This window comes from Dendrobates tinctorius, unplaced genomic scaffold (genome assembly GCF_039654945.1).
Source record: "Dendrobates tinctorius isolate UK_male_01 unplaced genomic scaffold, ASM3965494v1 ptg000156l, whole genome shotgun sequence".
Classification (NCBI taxonomy): Eukaryota; Metazoa; Chordata; class Amphibia; order Anura; family Dendrobatidae; genus Dendrobates; species Dendrobates tinctorius.
This window is the reverse complement of record NW_027361823.1, coordinates 10,128,544-10,152,405: the sequence shown is the minus strand read 5'-3', so window position 1 is coordinate 10,152,405 and position 23,862 is coordinate 10,128,544. Positions and strand designations below refer to the sequence as shown.

Below are 23,862 nucleotides of genomic sequence, written 5' to 3'. Positions count from 1 at the left end.
ATAGACAAATCAGCTCCAGGACTGCATCAGCTCACACAGGAGCGATAAAGCGACGCGTTTCGATCGCTACATGCGATCTTTATCAAAGCTGGCATATCAAGATCACACACGAGTATAAGAAGAGACAGGAACCAATCATCTAGCTAATACATGTCACATGATCAGAAGGTCCTGCTCTAAGAAATGCAATTCACCACATAACGAGATCATAAGAATTACATCGATTTTATATAGAAAAATCATTTAAGATATGTCCACGTAAATGTAAAAAAATATTTGTTGATATAAAATATCACAATTTTATCAAAATTCAAACGATTTCGTTAAGTAAAAAATCATGTGACCAAAAGGTTCTCTTGGCGATATTACATATATCAATTAGCGGAATGATATAAAATCCACATGATTCAACAAGAAATCATATGGTGAAGAACATGCAAATATAAAAAACATTATTCAAATGAGAAATACTTTGAAAATTCAATAGTGGAACATGATTTCGTTCTTTTTATTTAATCCATCAGGAAATCTGGTTCCCAAATTAAAAATCCAGAAAGCCTCCCGGGTGAGCAGTGTCCTTCTCATATCACCACCCCTAGAAGATTTCCTGATTTTTTCAATGCCTGTTACCTGGAAAGAGACGACATTGCGAGAATGGAAATTAATGAAATGCTTGGCAGTGGAAGAAACATTGCGAACCCCATCTGACACATTAGTTGTATCATACAAATGTTCAACTACCCTAGTCTTCAATTTCCTAGATGTGTTGGGAACTATATTGAAAACATACAAAGGGCCTTTAGAAATGGTGATTTTTTTATCTTTCCTATTATCTAAGGAACCATCATCCCTCACTAAATTCAAGGCTCTGTTCAACATCCAATTAGGATAATTTCTATCACTCAATTTGTTACAGGATTTAAACAATTCCTGCTGTAAACCATTGTTATTATTACAATTCCTGTTTAGTCTTGTAAGCTCACCGACAGGAACTGATTTCACTGTGTGTTTAGGATGACCACTGTTGGCATGCAGGATAGTATTGCCTGCCATCGGTTTTGAATAAGTACAAGTAGATATCAATTGACCCGGAATACCCTGCAAGAATAGATCCAAAAAGGAAATTTAATTTTTATTACATATAAATGTAACTTTCAAATTATAATCATTGGAATTAATATACTCCACAAAGTCTGGTATGGCAGAGACATCACCCCTCCATATGATCAGGGTGTCATCAATGTATCTATGTATTTACAGTGCGAAGGCGTGGCGATGCTGTAACAATGGTTTACAGCAGGAATTGTTTAAATCCTGTAACAAATTGAGTGATAGAAATTATCCTAATTGGATGTTGAAGAGAGCCTTGAATTTAGTGAGGGATGATGGTTCCTTAGATAATAGGAAAGATAAAAAAATCACCATTTCTAATAGTCCCTTTGTATGTTTTCAATATAGTTCCCAATTTAATGAAATTAAAGGAATCATAAATACATTTTTACCATTGCTACATGAAGATCCTATATTGGCAACAGTCTTAGAAAATGGTTGCAATGTGGTAGCACGCAGAGCCCCCACTTTAGGAAACATTTTATCTCCTAGTTTGTTTTCATCACGAAAAAATATTGGTACATGGTTAGATAATAAGGGAAATTATAAATGTGGAGGGAACAATGGCAGGACTTGCAAACACATGGTGAAATCTAAAATTTTTTATAACAATGATAATACCAAATCATATAGAATAAATAGTTTTATTAACTGTAATTCGGATTTTGTGGTATATAAAATTGATTGCACTTTGTACAATAAATCCTATGTAGGATGCACATCTAGGAAATTGAAGACTAGGGTAGTTGAACATTTGTATGATACAACTAATGTGTCAGATGGGGTTCGCAATGTTTCTTCCGCTGCCAAGCATTTTATTAATTTCCATTCTCGCAATGTCGTCTCTTTCCAGGTAACAGGCATTGAAAAAATCAGGAAATCTTCTAGGGGTGGTGATACCAGAAGGACACTGCTCACCCGGGAGGCTTTCTGGATTTTTAATTTGGGAACCAGATTTCCTGAAGGATTAAATAATAAGAACGAAATCATGTTCCACTATTGAATTTTCAAAGTATTTCTCATTTGAATAATGTTTTTTATATTTGCATGTTCTTCACCATATGTTTTCTTGTTGAATCATGTGGATTTTATATCATTCCGCTAATCGATATATGTAATATCGCCAAGAGAACCTTTTGGTCACATGATATTTTTACTTAACGAAACCGTTTAAATTTTGATAAAATTGTGATATTTTATATCAACAAATATTTTTTTACATTTATGTGGACATATCTTAAATGATTTTTCTATTTAAAATCGATGTAATTCTTATGATCTCGTTATGTGGTGAATTGCATTTCTTAGAGCAGGACCTTCTGATCATGTGACATGTATTAGCTAGATGATTGGTTCCTGTCTCTTCTTATACTCGTGTGTGATCTTGATATGCCAGCTTTGATAAAGATCGCATGTAGTGATCGAAACGCGTCGCTTTATCGCTCCTGTGTGAGCTGATGCAGTCCTGGAGCTGATTTGTCTATTGTCCATGTTGGAATAAATTTTGGAAATTTGAATTTCGCTTGGAGCTGGAATTTTTTCTCTTTTTCTTCATGGAAATCGACCACTACAGGATGGTGTTCCGCGCTCCTATTGAGTCGGTGAGCTGGCTTTATACCTTTATTTGACTGTCCTCAAACTATGGCCTGCGGGCCACATGCAGCCCGCCGAGGACTTTTATCCGGCCCCTGGGCCCGGCCGACATTGAAGTTCACTGCAGTTCAATGCCGGTGGGCCCTGTAATCGCGGGCGGAACGACGAGGCGGTGAGGAAAGGTGTTGCGCAGCCCTACGTATGCAGCACACACAGACGACGTGATTGTCATCATGCCTGATGACGTCACGCCGCCTTTGCCAGAAGAAGACGGAGTTGAGCTGGTGACTCTTCAGAGCAGCAGGGGACATAGGTGAGTACTGGTATTTTTTTTTTTTTACACCGGATCCTATTGGGGACATTTACCAGCCTATTGGGGACCTATGCTGCCTATTGGGGACATTTACCTGCCTATCGGGGACTCTCACACCACACCAGTCTTAGCCAGAGGTAGAAGTGGAGTCCCACCAATATGGGCACTGGTGAGGCTGCATTGTTGGGCACTGATCAGACTGCATTGATGAGCAGTGCAGTCTATATGTCTTTGTGTGGGCAATTTTATTGCTGATATATTGTTTTTGTAGTGCTGTATGTATATATATATATATACTGTATATATATATATATTGGTATTTTACTAATAGCAATTTGGAATCCCTAGGAAACAATGACATCAAGAAAGAGAAAAAATTGACACAAAGTGTAGGATATTCAAAGAACCCACGGAAAGATTGGTTTGTTGATTTGACTTTACTTCTTCATTTTAAATTTTGCATTTTTTCCTGTTTTTTGGTTGTTTTACTTCAAAATAAGATACGGTATGTGCAGTGTGCATAGGAATTTGTTCAATATTTTTTTTTAAACTATATTCCGGCCCTCCAAAGGTCTGAGGAACTGTGATCTGGCCCCCTGATTTAAAAGTTTGAGGACTCCTGGTCTAAAGTAAGGGAGAGGAGCCTCAAACATCCTTGGAACTGGGACCCTATCTATCCCTATACTGGGGGTACTCATGATGTAGAGAGGCCTGGGTCATAAACTTTGCAATGCTCCTGTAAAATCCTAATCTGTTCTCTCCCTAAGGCATGGGACAGAAATGTAATTTAAATCAAACGCAAAGACAAAACAGGGATAACAGAAAACCACAATCATACAAAAGCACTCTTAAAAAATAGGAATGAGGATAGGGAAAGGGAGGAATAAACCAAATAGGAATAAGGAACCAGGAGATAAATATGTAAAGAGAGGCCAAGACTATAGTCGTGGCCAGAGACACTAAAGCATCAGTGTCCCAGCCTCCCCTCACAGAGAATTGCATTTCACTCTTCAGCATACCTGCATCTCCAGATTCGGGTCCCCTGGGCACTACCCACGTGGCGATGGCCCTTCTTCGAGTCGACCCCCAGTAATTGAGACACAGTCTAGAGTAACTTCAACGGTTACTTTACTGATAACTTAACACATTATATCCACAGTTGGCACATCATGAGATACACGTTCAACTTTACTTGCTTCCTCAGCTTTCCCTACTTTGACGCTACCATACGGCACACGTCCGGACCGGACCATCTTAGACTGCTTCCCAGCTTCTTCCTGGCCTAACCTCGCCATGATGACAATTCCTTCTGCCTGTTTTGCCCCACGGGGACAGTCCTCTTTGAAGAAGGAGACCCGATCTCTCTTATTCCACAACCGGCCAAATTTAACCGACGCCACGTTGACATATACTTCTGCGTCAGCCCCTTCCTCCCTGATAAAGCCATAGCCTCGCTCGGTATCGGTGTAGACCAGCCATCCACAAGTAGGCCGCCCAGCCAGAGCGCCCCCGCCAGGTCGCAGCAGCTCCATCCAGCTTTCCCTCTCCCGTTGTTTCTTATCCTTTATTACTCCTTCCACACAGGCAGCCTGTCTGGGAGTGTTTGCAAAAAAACACACTGAGGAGAAGTGAATCAAGGTTCTATGGACAGATGAGAGCAAGATTGTTCTTATTTGGTCTAAATGCCGCAGACAGTTTGTGAGACGACCCATAAGCACTGAATTCAAGCCACAGTACATTGTGAAGACTGTAAAACAATAATGTGCAAGCATCACATACTAAGCACCACGGGCCAGTTTAAATATATTAAAATACTGTAAGGCCGGTTTCACATTCGCGCTTTTGAGCGCAGCGACGGCCTGCGCACGGCCGCCGCTAAGCCCCGCCCCATGCCCCGCCTCCACCGGTATCTCCGCCTCCGGGTGCATGACGCTTCATGCGTCGTGCGTCCCCTATCTTCATCACAGAGGGCGCAGGCCGTGCGCAGTCTGCGCACAGTCTGCGTTTGGCGGCGCATGCGTCCTTTTGACGGTGCGCCGAGCACAACCAAAATGCAACAGGTTGCGTTTGGCGCTGCTCGGCGCACCGTCAAAAGGACGCATGCGCCGCCAAACGCAGACTGTGCGCAGACTGCGCACGGCCTGCGCCCTCTGTGATGAAGATAGGGGACGCACGACGCATGCAGCGTCATGCGCCCGGAGGCGGAGATACCGGTGGAGGCGGGGCAGGGGGCGGGGCTTAGCGGCGGCCGTGCGCAGGCCGTCGCTGCGCTCAAAAGCTCGAATGTGAAACCGGCCTAAGCGATCATGGTGACTTATGCTGAAGAAGAAATGTCCTTGTAATGGGTTTCAGCGAGACAATGACCCTAGACACACCAGCAAGCGGGCAACAACCTGGCTCCAGACCAACAAAACTCAAGTTATGAAGTGTCCGCCCAATCGCCAAACCTCAATCCGTTAGTGTACTTTGCAATGATTTTTTACAACATCAAGAAATGAAAACATGAAATGCAAATACATTATTATTTTATGTATTATGGGCTTTGAGCACTATTTCAGCAAAGACAATGATGATTTGCTTACACGACAGCACCAGACATGCAAATAAACCTATGGGTTTTTCAATATCAATGTAATTCAATGATCTGCTAGGTTACATCTTATAATACTGTGGCTTGTAGCACAAATACAGCATGTAAATACGTCAGTGACAGTGTAGCCGACCTCCAGGGTTTATCTTAGATTGTTCTCTGTGAATGGGCGATGCAGTGAGCCTGTGTAATCAGGCTACTAAGCGACCACCGATCAGTGACTGCCAGGTAGTGACTGCAATCAGCTCGTGCAAACCCACCCGAAGTCTATGTCAGTATGAAGACTGGTTCCTAGAATAAGCCAAAGTATAGAAGCCTAATGAAATGTATTGATATTTATTTTATTCACTTTATTCACTTATTACAATCAGCAAACAGCGAAAACATTACTGAATGAGCAGAAATCATCCGGATAGAAGAAACTCATTTTTATTAAAAACTTGTATGAACATAAAACCAAATAAAATAAAAAACTATTAAGCATTTTTTTGTAAAATAGCTGTCCAAATGTGACAGAGTTCTCTTAATATCGACACAGTATTAGGCCCCATTCACATCAGTGTTTTTGATCAGTATTTTATCAGTATTTGTGTGCCAAAACAGAGAACAGGTATCAGTCTTTCAGTTAAAGTTTTTCTATGTACGTTCCACTCCTGGTTTTGGCATAGAAACACTGATGCAAAAATACTGACATGTGAATGAGGCCTAAAAGAGCAACCGCTGACCTGTAGCCGGACCCTCTGTAATGAGATGTGCAGGGTGATATATCTCGCACAACCCTATTTGCAGGCCATCTGATTTGGTAAGTGATCCAGCTGTAACAATACCACTTTATATATACAATGTAATCCGGAAAGATGTCGGTGATGACTGTGAAATAACAATATTGTAGCCCCCATTGAACAGGAATGATTAGTGGCGCCATTTCCCAGTTGCAGACAGTCAGTGATGGTGACGGAGAGTTGATCACCTTTACTCGCTGCTCTTTAGGATCGTAGCCATTTTCTGAAACCATCTGACTTTGAACTCGGCATCAGACGGCATTATGAAAGAGGTCAATGTCTGAGTGGTTTTTGTGTCCGTTTGTTCTTTCTGCCAAAAGATCTTCACCCATAACCTAAGGATTAAAAAAAAGGTTAATTGTCACTAGCTTTATTTTTTCTCTAATTTAGCATTTGAATTAAATTTCATGCCTTAAATGAAAACCTTACCTGCGATGTCCACAAAACTGAGCACCAATACATAAGCCCCCAAATAGTGTCACCTCAGTTACCCAGTCTGTGCAGCGTTCAGGACCATTAACCCCTTTACCCCCAAGGGTGGTTTGCACGTTCATGACCGGGCCAATTTTTACATATCTGACCACTGTCCCTTTATGAGGTAATAACACTGAAACGCTTCCATGGATCCCGGTGATTCTGACATTGTTTTCTCGTGACATATTGTACTTCATGTTAGTGGTAAAATTTCAATCATATAACTTGTGTTTATTTGTGAAAAAACAGAAATTTGGCAAAAATGTTTAAAATTTCGCAATTTTCCAACTTTGAATTTTTATGCCCTTAAATCACAGAGATATGGCACACAAAAAACTTAATAAATAACATTTATTATTAACATTAAGGGAATAGAAGAATCCAGGATAATTATAAACAGAAAGATAGGAAACACTTAGCTAACCTAAAATAATTCAAGTCTCCAGGTCCAGATGAATTACACACCTACTGAAGGAGATAGCAGAAGAAATTTTTGAACCCCTCTCCATAATCTTTGAAAATTCTTGGAGAACAGGAGAAGTTCCAGAAGACTGGAGAAGAGCAAATGTTGTTCCTATCTTCAAAAAGGGGAAGAAGGTGGACCCAGGCAACTATAGGCCAGTGAGTCTGACTTCTATACCAGGAAAGATCTTTGAACAAATTATTAAACAACATGTATGTAAGTACCTGGATAAGAATGAAGTGATTAAACAGAGTCAGCATGGGTTTGTGACTAATAAGTCATGTCAGACTAACTTAATTTCCTTCTATGACAGAATCACAGATTTTGTGGATCAGGGAAATGCTGTAGATATAGTATATCTTGACTTCAGCAAAGCATTTGACAAAGTATCTCACACAATTCTTATTGAAAAAATGGCTAAGTATGGAATGGACAAGGAAACTGTTAGGTGGATTCATAACTGGCTTAGGCTAGTTTCACACTTGCTTTTTTTTGCAGCGCGTTTTTCCCGCAAAAAAACGCATTGAAAAAACGCATACAAAAGCATACAACTGCTGCGTTTTTTTCAAGCATTTTTATGAGCATGCATGAAAAAAACGCAGCGTTTTTATGCGTTTGTATGCGTTTTTAGTGCGTTTTTACCGCGTTTGCGTTTTTTTCCAACATTAGGTGGCCCCTCACACTAACCCAAACCATGACTTTACTAACCCTAACCCTGACCCTAACCCTAACCCTGACCCTAATCCTAACCCTAACCCTGACCCTAACCCTTAACCAAATCATACTTAACCCTAACCCAAACCCTAAACCCTAACTAACCCTAACCCTAACCCTAACCCTGACCCTAACCCTAACCCTGACCCTAACCCTAACCCTAACCCTAACCCTGACCCTAACCCTAACCCTAACCCTGACCCTAACCCTTAACAAAACCATACTTAACCCTAACCCTGACCCTAACCCTAACCCTAACCCTGACCCTAACCCTAACCCTAACCCTGACCCTAACCCTAACCCTAACCCTGACCCTAACCCTTAACCAAACCATACTTAACCCTAATCCTGACCCTAAACCTGACCCTAACCCTTAACAAAACCATACTTAACCCTAACCCTGACCCTAACCCTAACCCTAACCCTAACCCTGACCCTAACCCTAACCCTAACTCTAACCCTGACCCTAACCCTTAACCAAACCATACTTAACCCTAATCCTGACCCTAACCCTGACCCTAACCCTTAACAAAACCATACTTAACCCTAACCCTGACCCTAACCCTAACCCTAACCCTGACCCTAACCCTAACCCTAACCCTGACCCTAACCCTTAACCAAACCATACTTAACCCTAATCCTGACCCTAACCCTGACCCTAACCCTTAACCAAACCATACTTAACCCTAACCCTGACCCAAACCCCAACCCTAACCCTGACCCTGACCCTAACCCTAACCCTAAACCCCCTTAACTAACCCTAACTCTAACCCAAACCCCTAAATTCCATGGTTAAAAAAAAAAAACGCATATGCAAAAAAACGCATACATGAGCATGCCAGTGCGCACATATGCGCATCCATAGGCTATAATGGCCATTTTTAGCGCAAAACGTGCGCATATGTGCGCATGCGCTTTTTTGCAGGGCCAAAAAATGCAACATGCTGCGTCTGGAAAATACAAACGCACACCCCAAAAAAACGCAGCGCATGAAAATCGCATACATGCGCTTACAAGCGCGCAGGTATGCGCACCCATGTTAAATATAGGGGAAAAAACGCATGCGCACATATGCGTTTTTTTCCAGCGCTAAAAAACGCAAATGTGAAACCAGCCTTAGTGATCGGATCCAAAGAATGGCTGCACATCCAGTTGGAAGAATGTCTCAAGTGGGGTACCACAGGGCTCTGTCCTGGGCCCTGTATTGTTCAACATCTTTATCAACGATTTAGATGAAGGAATTGAAGGTAAACTGATTAAATTTGCTGATGACACAAAGCTACGAGGGATAGCTAATACTAGAGAAGAGAGAGAGGATTCAAAAAGATATAAATAACCTGGAGCAATGGGCAGCAACTAACAAAATGGTTTTTAACAGGGAAAAATGCAAAGTACTACATCTGGGCAATAAAAATGAAAAAAGCATATACAGAATGGGAGGAATAGGGCTAAGCAACAGCACATGTGAAAAAGACTTGGGTATACTAATAGATCACAGACTGAATATGAGTCAACAGTGTGATGCAGCAGCAAAAAAGGCAAATGCAATTCTAGGATGTATTAACAGAAGCATACAGTCTAGATCACGTGAAGTCATTATTGCCCTCTACTCCTCTTTGGTCAGACCTCATCTGGAATACTGTGTCCAGTTTTGGGCGCCACATTTTAAAAAAGACATCAACAAACAGGAGCAAGTTCAGAAAAGAGCGACCAGAATGGTGACCGGTCTGCAAACCATGTCTTAGGCTATGTGAACACGCTGCGGATCTGCAGCAGTTCTGCAGAAAGTGTACAGTAGCATGTAAATCTATGTGATTTACAATCTGCTGTGCACATGCTGCGGATTTTTAACTGCGGAAAAGATGCGGTTTTGAATCCGCAGAAAGAAATGACATGTCACTTCTTTTCTGCGGATTCTGCTGCAGTTTACCATCTCCTCCATTGTAGAGGTGATAAACTGAAGGGAAAAACGGCAGGCCAATCCGCAGGTAAAACCGCAGGTCATTTTAAGCCAGTTACCTGCGGTTTTACTTCCGGTTTTACCTGCGGTTCCGCAGATACAAATCCGCGGGTGAATCCGTAGCGTGTGCACATAGCCTTATGAGGAAAGGTTGCAGGACTTGGGAATGTTTAGCTTGCAGAAAAGAAGACTGAGATGAGACTTAATAGCTGTCTACAAATATCTCAAGGGCTGTCATATTGTAGAAGGATCAGCGAGATGTGAGCACATTGTGCGTTTGGAAGTCCAGATACTGGATCTAAATGCACAGCTGGCAACACTGAGATCCATAGACAATATGGAATGGAGTCTTTTGCTCACTGAGCAGACGCTCAATAGGATAGATGAGGGGGGGATGCTAGGTTGGAGCCTCAGAACAGTGAAGTAGCCAGCTGGGTGACAGAAGGCAGGGTAGAGGGAAGAGCGCCAGGGAGGCTAGTCCTGATCTCGCACACCCTAATAAGTTTGCTAAGTTGGCAGATGAGGGGAGTGTTAGTGCAGGAGTAGCACTGCTGCAGCAAGGCATGTCCTCTGAAAGCCGCCGGAGAAGTGTCTGCTCCAGTAAGGGGGGAAATAGGAGAGCAGGGCAGGCCAGACAGGTGCTGGTAGTGGGGGACTCAATTATTAGGGGAACAGATAGGGCAATCTGTCACAAAGACAGGGATCTTCGAACAATGTGCTGCCTACCTGGCGCTCGAGTCCGACACAGCGCTGATCAGGTTGACAGATTACTGGGAGGGGCTGGTGAGGATCCAGCGGTCATGGTGCACATTGGCACAAATGACAAAGTTAGAGGTAGGTGGAAGGTCCTTAAAGATGATTTCAGGGAATTAGGCTGCAAGCTTAAAGCAAGGACCTCCAAGGTGGTATTTTCGGCAATACTTCCTGTACCACGTGCCACTCCAGAGAGGCAATGGGAGATTAGGGAGGTTAAGAAGTGGCTCAGGAATTGGTGTAGGAAGGAGGGGTTTGGGTTCCTGGAGAACTTGACCGACTTCTCAGTTGGCTACAGGTTCTACGCTAGGGACGGGCTGCACCTCAATGGGCAGGGTGCAGCTGTGCTGGGGGAGAAAATGGCTAGAAGGTTGGAGGAGTGTTTAAACTAGGGAATGGGGCGAGGGTATTCCTTTTATAGGAGGGGAAGACAGTGCAGATAGAGACCTGGGCACAAATAATGAAATTGGAGGTGGGGGTGGCATGGGGGGTGGGGTTACAACAGTTGATAATTTAAGAAAGAATAGAGGTACAGAGAGATACATAAAGTGCATGTATACTAATGCCAGAAGCCTCGCTAACAAAATGGAGGGATTAGAATTAATTTTGTTGGAACATAATTATGATATGGTGGGGATATCTGAGACATGGCTGGATGAGAGCCATGACTGGGCGGTTAATTTACAGGGATGTAGTCTGTTCAGAAATGACCGTACAAATAAGCGAGGGGGAGGCGTGTGTTTATATGTTAAATCATCCTTAAAACCCATCCTGCGTGATAATATATATGAATCTAATGAAAATGTAGAGTCCCTGTGGGTAGAGATAAGGGGAGGGGGGAAAAATAATAAACTACTGATAGGGGTTTGTTATAAGTCTCCAAAAATAATGGAAGCAACAGAGAATATCCTCATAAAGCAAAAAGAAGAAGCAGCGACTCAAGGAGAAGTCATTATTATGGGGGACTTCAACTACCCTGAAATACATTGGGGAACCGAAACCTGCAGTTCCAGCAAAGGTAATGGGTTTTTGACAACTATGAGAGACAATTATCTTTCACAACTGGTTCAGGACCCAGCAAGAGGGGGGGCACTGCTAGACCTAATATTAACCAACAGGCCAGACCGCATATCAAATATAAGGGTTGAGGGTCATTTGGGTAATAGTGATCACAAAAGTATTAAGTTACGTACCGGTAACGGTATTTTTCGGAAGCCCATGACAGCACCACGAGAGAGGGGATCCGCCCTTCGGGAACAGGAAACCTACAGATACAAAAAGGGCGGCACCTCTCCCACACATCAGTTGGATTACAGAGCTTGAGAGGCTACCATGGTTAGTACACCGCATATACACAATATATACAACCTATCTATCCTATTTACAGTTCTTTAAACCATCTCCCACATAAGGTGAACTCGCGAAAACAATCCTCTAAAGTGGTGCACCCTTATACGTGAACAAGGGAGGGAACTAAGGGTGCTGTCATGGGCTTCCGAAAAATACCGTTACGTAACTTAATACTTTATTCGGACTCCCATGACAGCACCAAGAGAGAATTACAGAGATGTAAACTAATTTAGGGAGGGACTACAGCCTGCAGCACCCTTAGCCCGAAGGTGAGATCTGAGGAGGCACCCATGTCTAACCGATAGTGGTTAAAAAAGGTGGAAGGAGATGACCAGGTGGCCGCCTTACATATCTGGTCAATTGATACTCCCGATCTCTCTGCCCAGGATGATGCCATGGCACGAGTGGAATGCGCCCTCAGATTCTGTGGAGCTGGACCGCCACCTGCTGTGTAGGCAAGAGAGATAGCCTCCCTAATTCACTTCGCTAACGTGCGCTTTGACACTCTACACCCTTTCCTGGAACCTTGGAAGGATAAAAATAATGCGTTCGCCTTCCTCCAAGGATCCGTGGCTACTAAATATTAGAGCCTGAAGTTTTTGTTCTTTAGGATTGGTTGGATTAGGGAGGAAGGAAGGCAGAACTATTTCTTGTGTCCTATGAAAATGAGATGCTACCTTGGGAAGGTGTGCCGGGTCTGGCCTTAGGATTACTCTATTCTGTAAGAATTCTGTGTAAGGGGGCAATCTGGAAAGTGCCTGTATATCGCCTATTCTACGTGCAGATGTTATTGCTACCAAAAAGGCTGTCTTAAGTGATATCATTTTTAGTGAAGCAGAATCCAGAGGTTCAAACGGTTTTTCTTTCATGGCTGTCAGGACTAAATTTAAGTCCCAAGGTATACACCTATCTTTGAGTATGGGTCTCGATCTGGTAACTGCCTTAATGAATCTCGCCACCCAATGGTTACCGGCAATGTCGCATGCAAATAGGGCCCCTAAAGCTGAAACCTGTACTTTCAATGTACTAGTGGAAAGGCCCAACTCAAGACCCCTCTGGAGGAATTCTAGAATCTGTTTTACGGGTATTCCATCACTGATATTAAACTCAAAGGTGGACAGGAATCGCCTCCAGGTTCTAGCATAGATACCTGTGGTGGTTTGTTTCCTACTTTTTAGGAGTGTATCGATTACATTTTTTGAGAAACCTCTATCCCTCAATAGTGTCCTCTCAAACACCATGCCGTCAAACGGAGTCCCGCTACTTGTGGGTGGTTGACTGGCCCCTGGTAGAGGAGATCTGGAAGGTTCGGCAGTACCCAGGGATCGCTTACAGACATCGTCCTCAACCATGCAAACCAGGTCCTTCTGGGCCAGAAGGGGGCAATCAATATGACTCTTGCCCCGTCTTCCCTGATCTTCCTCACTACCAGAGGTAGAAGGTTCAAAGGCGGAAAAGCATAAGCCAGCGAGAAGTCTCATTTTATTAGGAGGGCGTCCACGGCCAGTGGATTTTCCCTGGGATTTAGGGAACAGACAGTTTTTTCCTTCCTGTTTTCTTTGGTGGCAAAGAGGTCCACCTCCGGTTGACCCCATTTGCGGACAATCTGGTTGTAGATGTCTGAGTTTAAAGCCCATTCTCCCTGCTTTAGGGCCCTGCGGCTTAGAAAGTCTGCCTTCCTGTTGTCTTTTCCGCTGATGTGGAGCGCGGTTAAAGATAGAAAATTTTTCTCTGCTATCTGAAGGAGACATTCCGTTATCCGCATCAGGGCGTTGGAGCGGGTTCCACCTTGGTGGTTGACATAGGCTACCGCTACCTGGTTGTCCGAGAGTATCCTCACATGATGGCCCTGTAGATACATAATGAGTTTTTTAACGGCCAATTCAATCGCCAGCAGCTCCCTCTGGTTAGATGAGGTCTCAGCATCGGAGTCCCACTGTCCCTGTACCACTATGTCCCCCATATGGGCCCCCTAACCCCAAGGACTAGCGTCTGTGGTTATTACGCTGGTTATCTGCATCACCCAGGGCACCCCCGAGGCTAAATTTCCGACATCGAGCCACCACCTAAGAGATGTATTAGTTGAGGGGCTTAGCAACACTTGACCCTGCAAGAAGCCCTCTAAGGTTCTGCTATTAACCAGGACGTCTTTCTGAAGGGTCCTAGTGTGGAATTGTGCCCACTTGACCGCTGGGATACATGAGGTTAGGGAGCCTAACAGGGACATGGCCTGCCTGAGGGTCATGGAGGGTCTATCGATTGCCCAAAGAACCTGCTGCTGTATCTGCTGTAATTTATCTAATGGTAACAGACACTGCTAAGTATCTGAATTTAACAGCAAGCCTAGAAACTTCTGGACCTTTAAGGGCTGAAATCGGGATTTCTCGTAATTTATTATCCATCCGAGGTTCTCTAATCTGGACTTAGCTTTTTCTATCTGAGATAGACAATGGTCCACTGAATTTCCCACAATCAAAAAATCATCTAAGTATGGGATAATTAAGATGTCAACTTCCCGTAAATGAGCCATAACTTCGGCCACTATTTTTGTAAATACCCGGGGAGCTGCTGAGAGACCAAAGGGAAGGGCTCTATATTGATAATGACGAATTATACCGTCTATTGATACCGCCACTCTCAGGAACTGCGGGAAATCTGCGTGGATGGGCACATGATAGTATGCGTCTTTCAAGTCCATGACCGCCATAAAACACCCTTCAAACAGCATCTTTATTGTAGAATTAATGGACTCCATTTTAAAGGTGCGTTTAACCAAAAATTCATTAAGGAAACGTAAATTAATAATCGTTCTGAATGTTTTATCCGGTTTCTGGATTAGGAATAAGGGAGAGTAGAACCCTCTTCCTCTCTCAGATTCTGGAACCTCTATCAGAACGTTTTTCAGGCACAGGTTCAAGACCTCTGCTTCTAAAGCCGCTTGCTCGAGTGGTGAAGACCTTAAGGGTGTTGGTTTAAAGGTATCCCGTGGGACTTGAGTGAACTCCAACCTGAGTCCGGTGGATATCACCTTCCGCACCCAGACACTATTGGTGACCTGTAGGCATGCTGGGAGGAAGGATGACAGTCTACCCCCCACGGGAATTGCTAGTCATTGGTTCTGTCTTTTTCGCTCTCTCGACGAGCGTCTGAACATGAAGCCCGTACCTCTTCTCCTTCTATCCTCCCATCTGGGACGGTCTCTATTAGGTGAAGGGTTACGCCTTCTCCCTTGACCGAATCTCCTTCTATTAAACGGACGTCGGTAAGATGCGGACCAAAGATTTGGGAATCTTTTCTTATCATCCCCGGCCTTCTCCAGCAGTTCGTCCAGGACTGCTCCGAATAAATATTCCCCCTCACACGGGATAGTACAGAGTTTCACCCTGGACTGAATATCTCCCGGCCAGCACTTTAGCCACAGGGCTCTCCAAGCCGCATTAGAGAGTCCTGCTGCCCTGGCGGCCATTCTGACTGCATCAGCCGAGGCATCTGCTAGGAAGGCTGCGCCATCCTGGATTATTGGTAGGGCCCCAAGGATTGCCTGTCTAGATGTTCCTTGTTTTAACTGCGACTCTAACTGGTCCAACCAGACCATCATGGACCTGGCCGTGCAAGTTGATGCTACTGCTGGTCTTAAGGAACCGGCTGCCATCTCCCAGGTATTTTTAAGGAAGGTATCTGCCTTCCTGTCTAGAGGATCTTTAAGGGACCCCATGTCCTCAAAGGGTAGTGAGGATCTTTTCGATGCTTTCGCAATAGCTGCATCTAATTTGGGGGCCTTGTCCCAAGTATTCATTGCTGAATCATCAAAGGGATATCTCCGCTTGAGGGCTGGTGGTAGCGACCCTCTTTTATCTGGCTTTTTCCACTCTCTGCGGATGAGATCCTGAATCTTTTCGTTTAGTGGGAACATTACATGGATAATTGAGGCTTCGGCTCCTCCATCTCCATTGTCCCTCTGACTGCTTTTACTAACTTGTCTACTCGGTCAAGCGGCAGGCAAAACCGACCAGAGTCCTCTTCTTCTGAGGAGGACGAGGGAGGTGAAATATTGGAGTCCTTACTTCTCCTCCACTCTGTCGAGGAATCCGACTCCACCGGGTCCTCACCCCTTAAACTTTCTGGTTGGTACAGGGATTTTAGGGTTTCCTTCATCTCTGCCCTTACTATATCCCTTAAACACGCCGCTACTGCGGGCGACTCCTCCGCCACTGTCTGCTGGATATAGAGGGGACACAACTTTTTGGGGCATGAGTCTGGTAACGGGCATGCACAGAGTGCGCATTCCCTGTGTTTGGTTTTACTCGTAGCATTCTTCCCCTAGAATAAAACACAGAAGGAGGCCCCGTCACTGACTGAACATTCACGAAGATCACTTACCAGTGCCACAAGTACCGGAGAATGAGGGGGATTTTTCTCAGTCGATGCTCCTGTCCGCCTGGAGGAGCCTTTATGACTGGATTGGTCACTTCGTCCCGGACACTCCTTACTGTCACGGGCCTCTTTCTTCTTCTGTTTGACCTGCCTAAGGTCATCCAGGGGCGGCAGTGAAGATTGTCGCTGTTGCCGCCGTTGCTGCTGCTTTTGCTGCTGCCTCTGCTGCTGCTCCTGATCGCTCTCCATTACTGCTCGCAATAATGTGGCCAAGGCAAGGCACCCATCTAGGGTCCTGCCTATATACCCCACCTCCAGACAGCAGATTTCCTCCTGCCGCGCCCTCCCCCCTAATAGGGCCCCCCTCCCCAGCTGGCGCCGCTTTGGGCATGGGAACCGGTGCTTATCGGCGTCCTCCCGATGGGCGCCGCCATCTTGGGTCCCCGCGCCTGTGCAGTGGCGCCGCTGACCCGGAAGCGCCCCCAAGCTCCGCCCCCTGACATCACCGCGACTCCGACATGACCGGAAGTCATGCGGGACGCCCGGGCGCTCCACTATGGAGCGCTCCCTGGCCCCAGCGCCCTGCAGCTGCGCCGCCCCCCCAACCTCCGCGATCGTGCCGCTGGAGCTGGGAGCCCCCGGGGGGCATACTTACCGGCGGCGGCTTCTACTCCTGGAGACGGACCTCCTCCGGACGCCGCTCCCTGCTGTATCCACCACCGCCGTGCCACCCATCCTGGGCCACCGTGGCGTCCTCCAGGAGCTCCGCACCAGGCCGAGGTAGGAGACCCCCTTGCTACCTGTACCGGCCGGCTGGTCTGGGATCTGCTATATCATCTGTAGGATCCCATCCCCTCAGGAACAGGAAACCAACTGATGCGTGGGAGAGGTGCCGCCCTTTTGTATCTGTAGGTTTCCTGTTCCCGAAGGGCGGATCCCCTCTCTCGTGGTGCTGTCATGGGAGTCCGAATAAATAATGTATCCTTTAATAAGATGTGTAGTAGAGGATTTACAAGGACACTAAACTTCAGGAAAGCAAATTTCCATCGGATGAGAGGTGATCTTGGTGCAATTAACTGGGATGATATCCTGAGACATAAAAATACACAAAGAAAATGGGAGATGTTTATTATCCTCCTGAATAGGACCTGTGCACAATATACACCGTATGGGAATAAACATGCGAGAAATAGGAAGAAACCACTATGGCTAAATGGAGCTGTAAGGGGTGCAATAAGAGATAAAAATAAAGCATTTAGAGAATTAAAGCAAGTAGGTAGTGATGAGGCACTAAATAAATACAGAAAATTAAATAAATTCTGTAAAAAGCAAATCAAGACAACAAAGATTGAGACAGAGAGGCTCATTGCCAGAGAAAGTAAAAATAATCCCAAAATATTCTTTAATTATATAAATAGTAAGAAACTAAAAAATGATAGTGTTGGCCCCTTAAAAATAGTCTGGGTGAAATGGTAGAGGAGGAAAAAGCCAATATGCTGAATGACTTTTTTTCAACAGTATTTACACAAGAAAATCCCATGACAGATAACATGAACAGTGATAAAAATTCTCCATTAAATGTCACCTGCTTAACCCAGCAGGAAGTACGGCAGCATCTAAAAATCACTAAAATTGACAAATCCCCGGGCCCGGATGGGATACACCCATGAGTACTGTAAGAATTAAGTACAGTCATAGATAGACCATTATTTTTAATCTTTAAAGATTCCATAATAACGGTCTGTACCACAGGACTGGCGTATAGCAAATGTGGTGCCAATATTCAAAAAGGGGACAAAAACTGAACTTGGAAATTATAGGCCAGTAAGTTTAACCTCAACTGTGGGTAAAATACTGGAGGGTTTTCTAAGAGATACTATACTGGAGTATCTGAAGAAGAATAACCTCATTACCCAATATCAACATGGGTTTACGAGGGACCGTTCCTGTCAGACTAATCTGATAAGCTTTTATGAAGAGGTAAGTCCCGGACTGGACCAAGGGAATGCAGTGGACGTTGTGTACATGGACTATTCAAAAGCTTTTGATACAGTGCCACACAAAAGGTTGATACATAAAATGAGAACAATGGGGATAGGGGAAAATATGTGTAAGTGGGTTAAGAGCTGGCTCCGGGATAGGAAACAAAGGGTGGTTATTAATGGAGCACACTCGGACTGGGTCACGGTTAGCAGTGGGGTACCACAGGGGTCAGTTTTGGGCCCGCTTCTTTTTAACATATTTATTAATGACCTTGTAAGGGGCATAGAGAGTGGAATTTCAATATTTGCAGATGACACTAAACTCTGCAGGGTAATCAATATTGAGGAGGACAATTTTATATTACAGGAGGATTTATGTAAACTAGAAGCTTGGGCTGATAAATGGCAAATGAGCTTTAATGGGGATAAATGTAAGGTCATGCACTTGGGTAGAAGAAGCAAGATGTATAATGATGTGCTTAATTGTAAAACACTGGGCAAAACTGTCACTGAAAAAGACCTGGGTGTATGGGTGGACGACAAACTCACATTTAGTGGCCAGTGTCAGGCAGCTGCTGCAAAGGCAAATAAAATAATGGGATGCATTAAAAGAGGCATAGATGCTCATGAGGAGAATATAATTTTACCTCTATATAAGTCACTAGTGCGACCACACTTAGAATACTGCGTACAGTTCTGGTCTCCGGTGTATAAGAAAGACATAACTGAACTGGAGCGGGTGCAGAGAAGAGCGACCAAGGTTATTAGGGAACTGGGGGGTCTGCAATACCAAGACAGGTTATTACACTTGGGGTTATTTAGTTTAGAAAATCGAAGGCTTCGGCGTGATCTTATTACAATGTATAAATATATGCGGGGACAGTACAAAGACCTTTCTAATGATCTTTTTACTCTTAGACCTGTGACGGGGACAAGGGGGCATCCTCTACGTCTGGAGGAAAGAAGGTTTAAGCATAATCACAGACGTGGATTCTTTACTGTAAGAGCAGTGAGACTATGGAACTCTCTGCCATATGATGTTGTAATGAGTGATTCCCTAATAAAATTTAAGAAGGGACTGGATGCCTTTCTTGAAAAGTATAATACAGGGTATATACACTAGTTTCCTTAATATTGCATTGATCCAGGGAGCTAGTCTGATTGCCGTATGTGGAGTCGGGAAGGAATTTTTTTCCCCAATGTGAAGCATACTGATTGCCACATGGGTTTTTTTTGCCTTCCTCTGGAACAACATGTTAGGGCAAGTTAGGATAGGATATGGGGTGAACTAGATGGACTTAAAGTCTTCCTTCAACCTTAATAACTATGTTACTATGTTATCTTTATTCTCATTTGCGCAAGGAAAGACTAGAAGCAATGGGATGAAACTGAATAGGAGGAGACACAGATTAGATATTAGAAAAAACTTTTTGACAGTTAGAGTGATCAATGAGTGGAACAGGCTGCCACGAGAGGTGGTGAGCTCTCCTTCAATAGAAGTCTTCAAACAGAGGCTGGACAGACATCTGTCTGTGATGATTTAGCGAATCCTGCTTTGAGCAGGGGGTTGGACCAGATGGCCCAGGAGGTCCCTTCCAACGCTACGATTCTATGATTATATGATTTCCCATATGTTTACTTTACATTAGCACAATTTTGGAACCAAAATTTTTTTTTTAGGAAGTTATAAGGGTTAAAAGTTGACCAGCGATTTCTCATTTTTGCAACACCGTTTTATTTTTACGGACCACATCACATTTGAAATCACTTTGAGGGGTCTATATGATAGAAAATACCCAAAAGTGATACCATTCTAAAAACTGCACCCTTCAAGGTGCTCAAACATTCAAGAAGTTTATTAATCCTTCAGGGTTAAAAAAATAAAATGAACCTTTAACTTTTTTCGCAAAAAATTACTTCAGGTCCATTTTTTTTTATTTTACCAAGGGTAACAGGAGAAATTGGACACAAACGTTATTGTGCAATTTGTACTGAGTACGCTGATACTTGATATGTGGGGGGAACCACTGTTTCGGCGCATGGCAGAGCTCAGAAGGGAAGGAGCGCCGTTTGACTTTTTCAATGCAAAACTGGCTGGAATTCAGATTGGACGCCATGTCACGTTTGGAGAGCCCCTGATGTGCCTAAACAGTGGAAACCCCCCACTAGTGACCCCATTTTGGAAAATAGACCCCCCAAGGAACTTATCTAGATGTGTGGTGAGAACTTTGAACCCCCAAGGGCTTCACAGAAGTTTATAACCTACAACCGTACAATTAAAAAATCATATTTTTTCCACAAAAATGATCTTTTCACCCCCAATTTTTAATTTCCCAAGGGTAACAGGACACCAAAACTTATTGTGCAATTTGTCCTGAGTACGCTGATACCCCATATGTGGGGGTAAACGACTATTTAGGCGCATGGCAGAGCTCGGAAGGGAAGCTGTGCCATTTGACTTTTTTGCCTGGAATTGAGATCGGACACCATGTCACGTTTGGAGAGCCTCTGATGTGCCTAAACAGTGGAAACCCCCCACAAGTGACCCCATTTTGGAAACTAGACCCCCCAAGGAACTTATCTAGATGTGTGGTGAGCAATTTCAACCCCCAAGGGCTTCACAGAAGTTTATAACGCCCGGGCGTGAAAATATAAAAATCATATTTTTTCCACAAACCTGATCTTTTAGTCCCCAATTTTTTTATTTTGCCAAGGGTAACAGGAGAAACTGGACCCCAAAAGTTGTTGTCCAATCTGTCCTGAGTAGACTGATACCCCATATGTGGGGGTAAAACACTGTTTGGGCGCATAGCAGAGCTTGGAAGGGAAGGAGCACCGTTTGACTTTTTCAACGCAGAATTGGCAGGAATTGAGATCAGACGCCATGTTGCGTTTGGAGAGCACCTTATGTGCCTAAACAGTGGAAACCCCCCAATTCTAACTCCAACCCTAACCCCAACACACCTCTAACCCTAATCTCAGCCCTAACGCTAGCCCTAACCATAGCCCTATCCCTAATGGGAAAATGAAAATAAATACATTTTTTTTTATTTTATTATTCTTCCCTAACTAATGTTTTTATTGGTACCATTTTCGGGCACGTGACATTTTTTGATCACTTTTTATTCCGATTTTTGTGATGCAGAATGAACAAAAATCAGTATTTCATGAATTTATTTTGGAGGGTGCGTTTACACCGTTCCGCGTACGGTAAAATTGATAAAGCGGTTTTATTCTTCGCGTCAGTACCATTACAGAGAAACCTCATTTATGACGTTTTTTATGCTTTGGCGCTTTTATGCAATGAAAACAATTTTATATAAAAAATAATCATTTTTGCATCGCTTTATTCTGCGAGCTATAACTTTTTTATTCTTTCACTGATGATGCTGTGTGGCGGCTCGTTTTTTGAGGGACAAGATGACGTTTTCAGCGGTACCATGGTTATTTATATCCGTCTTTTTGATTGCGCGTTATTGCACTTTTTGTTCGGCGGTATGATAATAAAGCATTGTTTTTTGCTTTGTTTTTTATTTTATTTTTTAAGGGGTTTGCTAATGGGACAGTTTTATAGGGCGGGTCGTTACGGACACGGCGATACCAAATACGTGTACTTTTATTTTTATTTTTTTATTTCCAAAAAATGAATTAGGGATTATTTTATTCTTTTTATTTATTTAGCGATTTTTTTATAAACTATTTTTTTTTACATTATTACATTGTCTCAGGGGGGACATCACTCTCATGTGTCAGATCGCTGATCTGACACATCACACAGCACTGTGTCAGTGATCTGACAGGCTCTGCACAAGGCTTCCGCGAGCAGCGGCGCTCCCGGGTGTCAGCTGTGATAATCAGCTGACACCCAGGAGCGCCGCTGATCGCGATGACGTATTATCCTGTCCCCGGTCCCGTGGACGGGATAGTACTTCAGATGTCAGGAAGGGGTTAATGGTCGTCAATCTTGGTGACTCGTCCTGTGTCCATTTGTGACACAGCCTCAGTATAGGCATTTCCATCTGTTTGGGTCTATAATGTAGGTAACATTGCAGATAGTGGTGGAGACTAATCAGAGGGAAGGCAAGAACAAAGGGCAAACTGTTTTTTCAATGGGTATTTGGAAAATTACCTTTTTATCCCATCAGGAGGGACCCTGTATATAAAGGCATCCCACAATATCACAGACACGGTAGAAGAGAGGCAGGCTTGGACTGGCTGACAGGAGAATCCTCCGGTGGGCCCCCATTTTGGAGTGGCCACCACCCTTTTATATGAGCGGTACTCAGGACTATATACTTGAATCATTGTGTACAGACAAAGGCAGCATCTTATTCATTAACAATCTACCCAGTTCATTGTTCTATAAATTTGTGATTGAGGATAATGTCACATTTGCATGTAGTTGAAAATAGGGGCCCTGGAGTTGGTTACTGGTGGGCCCTTGGCATCCGACACTGGGGATTGGTCAGACGGGACAACCATTACAGGCACCGGATCAGTCGTTATTGGCCGCTTTTCCAATAGCTTTATTCAATCTTATCTAATGTTATTTTCTTTAGAGAGAATAAAAATTGACCTAAAAAGTTAAAAAACCAAATGTGCTCACCTCCACTATGAGCGCTGTTTGCTCCTCTAATAATCCGAGCTTTTCTAATTGTTTTTCTATTTGCTCCTGTGTCTTCATATTGTTCTCCAGTACAAATGATGCCTGCTGGGGCTGTATGAGCCGTAATAGGAGCCTATGAGAAGAACGATCACAGGTTAGGCAGATCTGCGTGAGACGTTATTCAGACGCCCGTGTTGCATGTACCGGTTGTATCAGTGTTTTTCATGGATACAACAGGCCCCCATTATAATCTATGGCGCTATTCACACCACCGTGTTCTGTCACAGACCTTGTGTCCATTTTTCTCCGGTATCATAGATGAAAAGGGCCAACACAAGTGTATGGGACTGTGAGAAACATGTACAGCACACGGAAGGCATTGGTGAACTGCTTGTATATAACATTGTAAAGAATAAGAGAAACTTTGTAATTTATTCATCTGTGAAAAACACTGATGACAAAATGGACACATGGACCAAACACTGAGGAACATGGATGCAAAACATTGATGACACCGGCACCGACTGTCATCTCCTATGGAGGACCATAGCTGTGATTTCAGGAGGACTTGCAGTAAGCTGCCTGTCTGCCGATAGCTCTTCCCCCTTCTCTATAGAACTTTAGAAGCACCAACTGTCATCACCTATCTCTGTAATATGAAAATTTACCTTAATTAAAAACTGATATTACAGATGTTACCATGAATTAATAGTGACTGATCAGTCCAGGAGGAGAAAGGAGCAGATATGTCTGATCAGATATATTATAAAGTTACTTAATTTTACAGGAAGTATTAAT

At 43.7% G+C, this 23,862-nt stretch overlaps 1 protein-coding gene across 2 annotated transcripts in view; it reads right to left on the bottom strand.

Annotated features, from left to right (window-relative positions):
- Positions 1-5,931: 5,931 nt before the first annotated feature.
- Positions 5,932-23,862, bottom strand: part of LOC141051319 (probable ubiquitin carboxyl-terminal hydrolase MINDY-4) — a 270,086-nt gene continuing 252,155 nt past the window's right edge. The window contains exons 3-4 of one of the 2 annotated variants that reach the window (XR_012220625.1): positions 23,065-23,197; positions 5,932-6,723 (exon numbers count right to left, since the gene is read on the bottom strand). Coding sequence is in view for 1 of the 2 variants with exons in the window: in XM_073548222.1 (XP_073404323.1) it covers positions 6,713-6,723 (11 nt within the window). In the remaining variant the exon portion in view is untranslated. The remainder of the gene's footprint in view (positions 6,724-23,064; positions 23,198-23,862) is intronic. The other variant, XM_073548222.1, reaches the window with a different exon arrangement.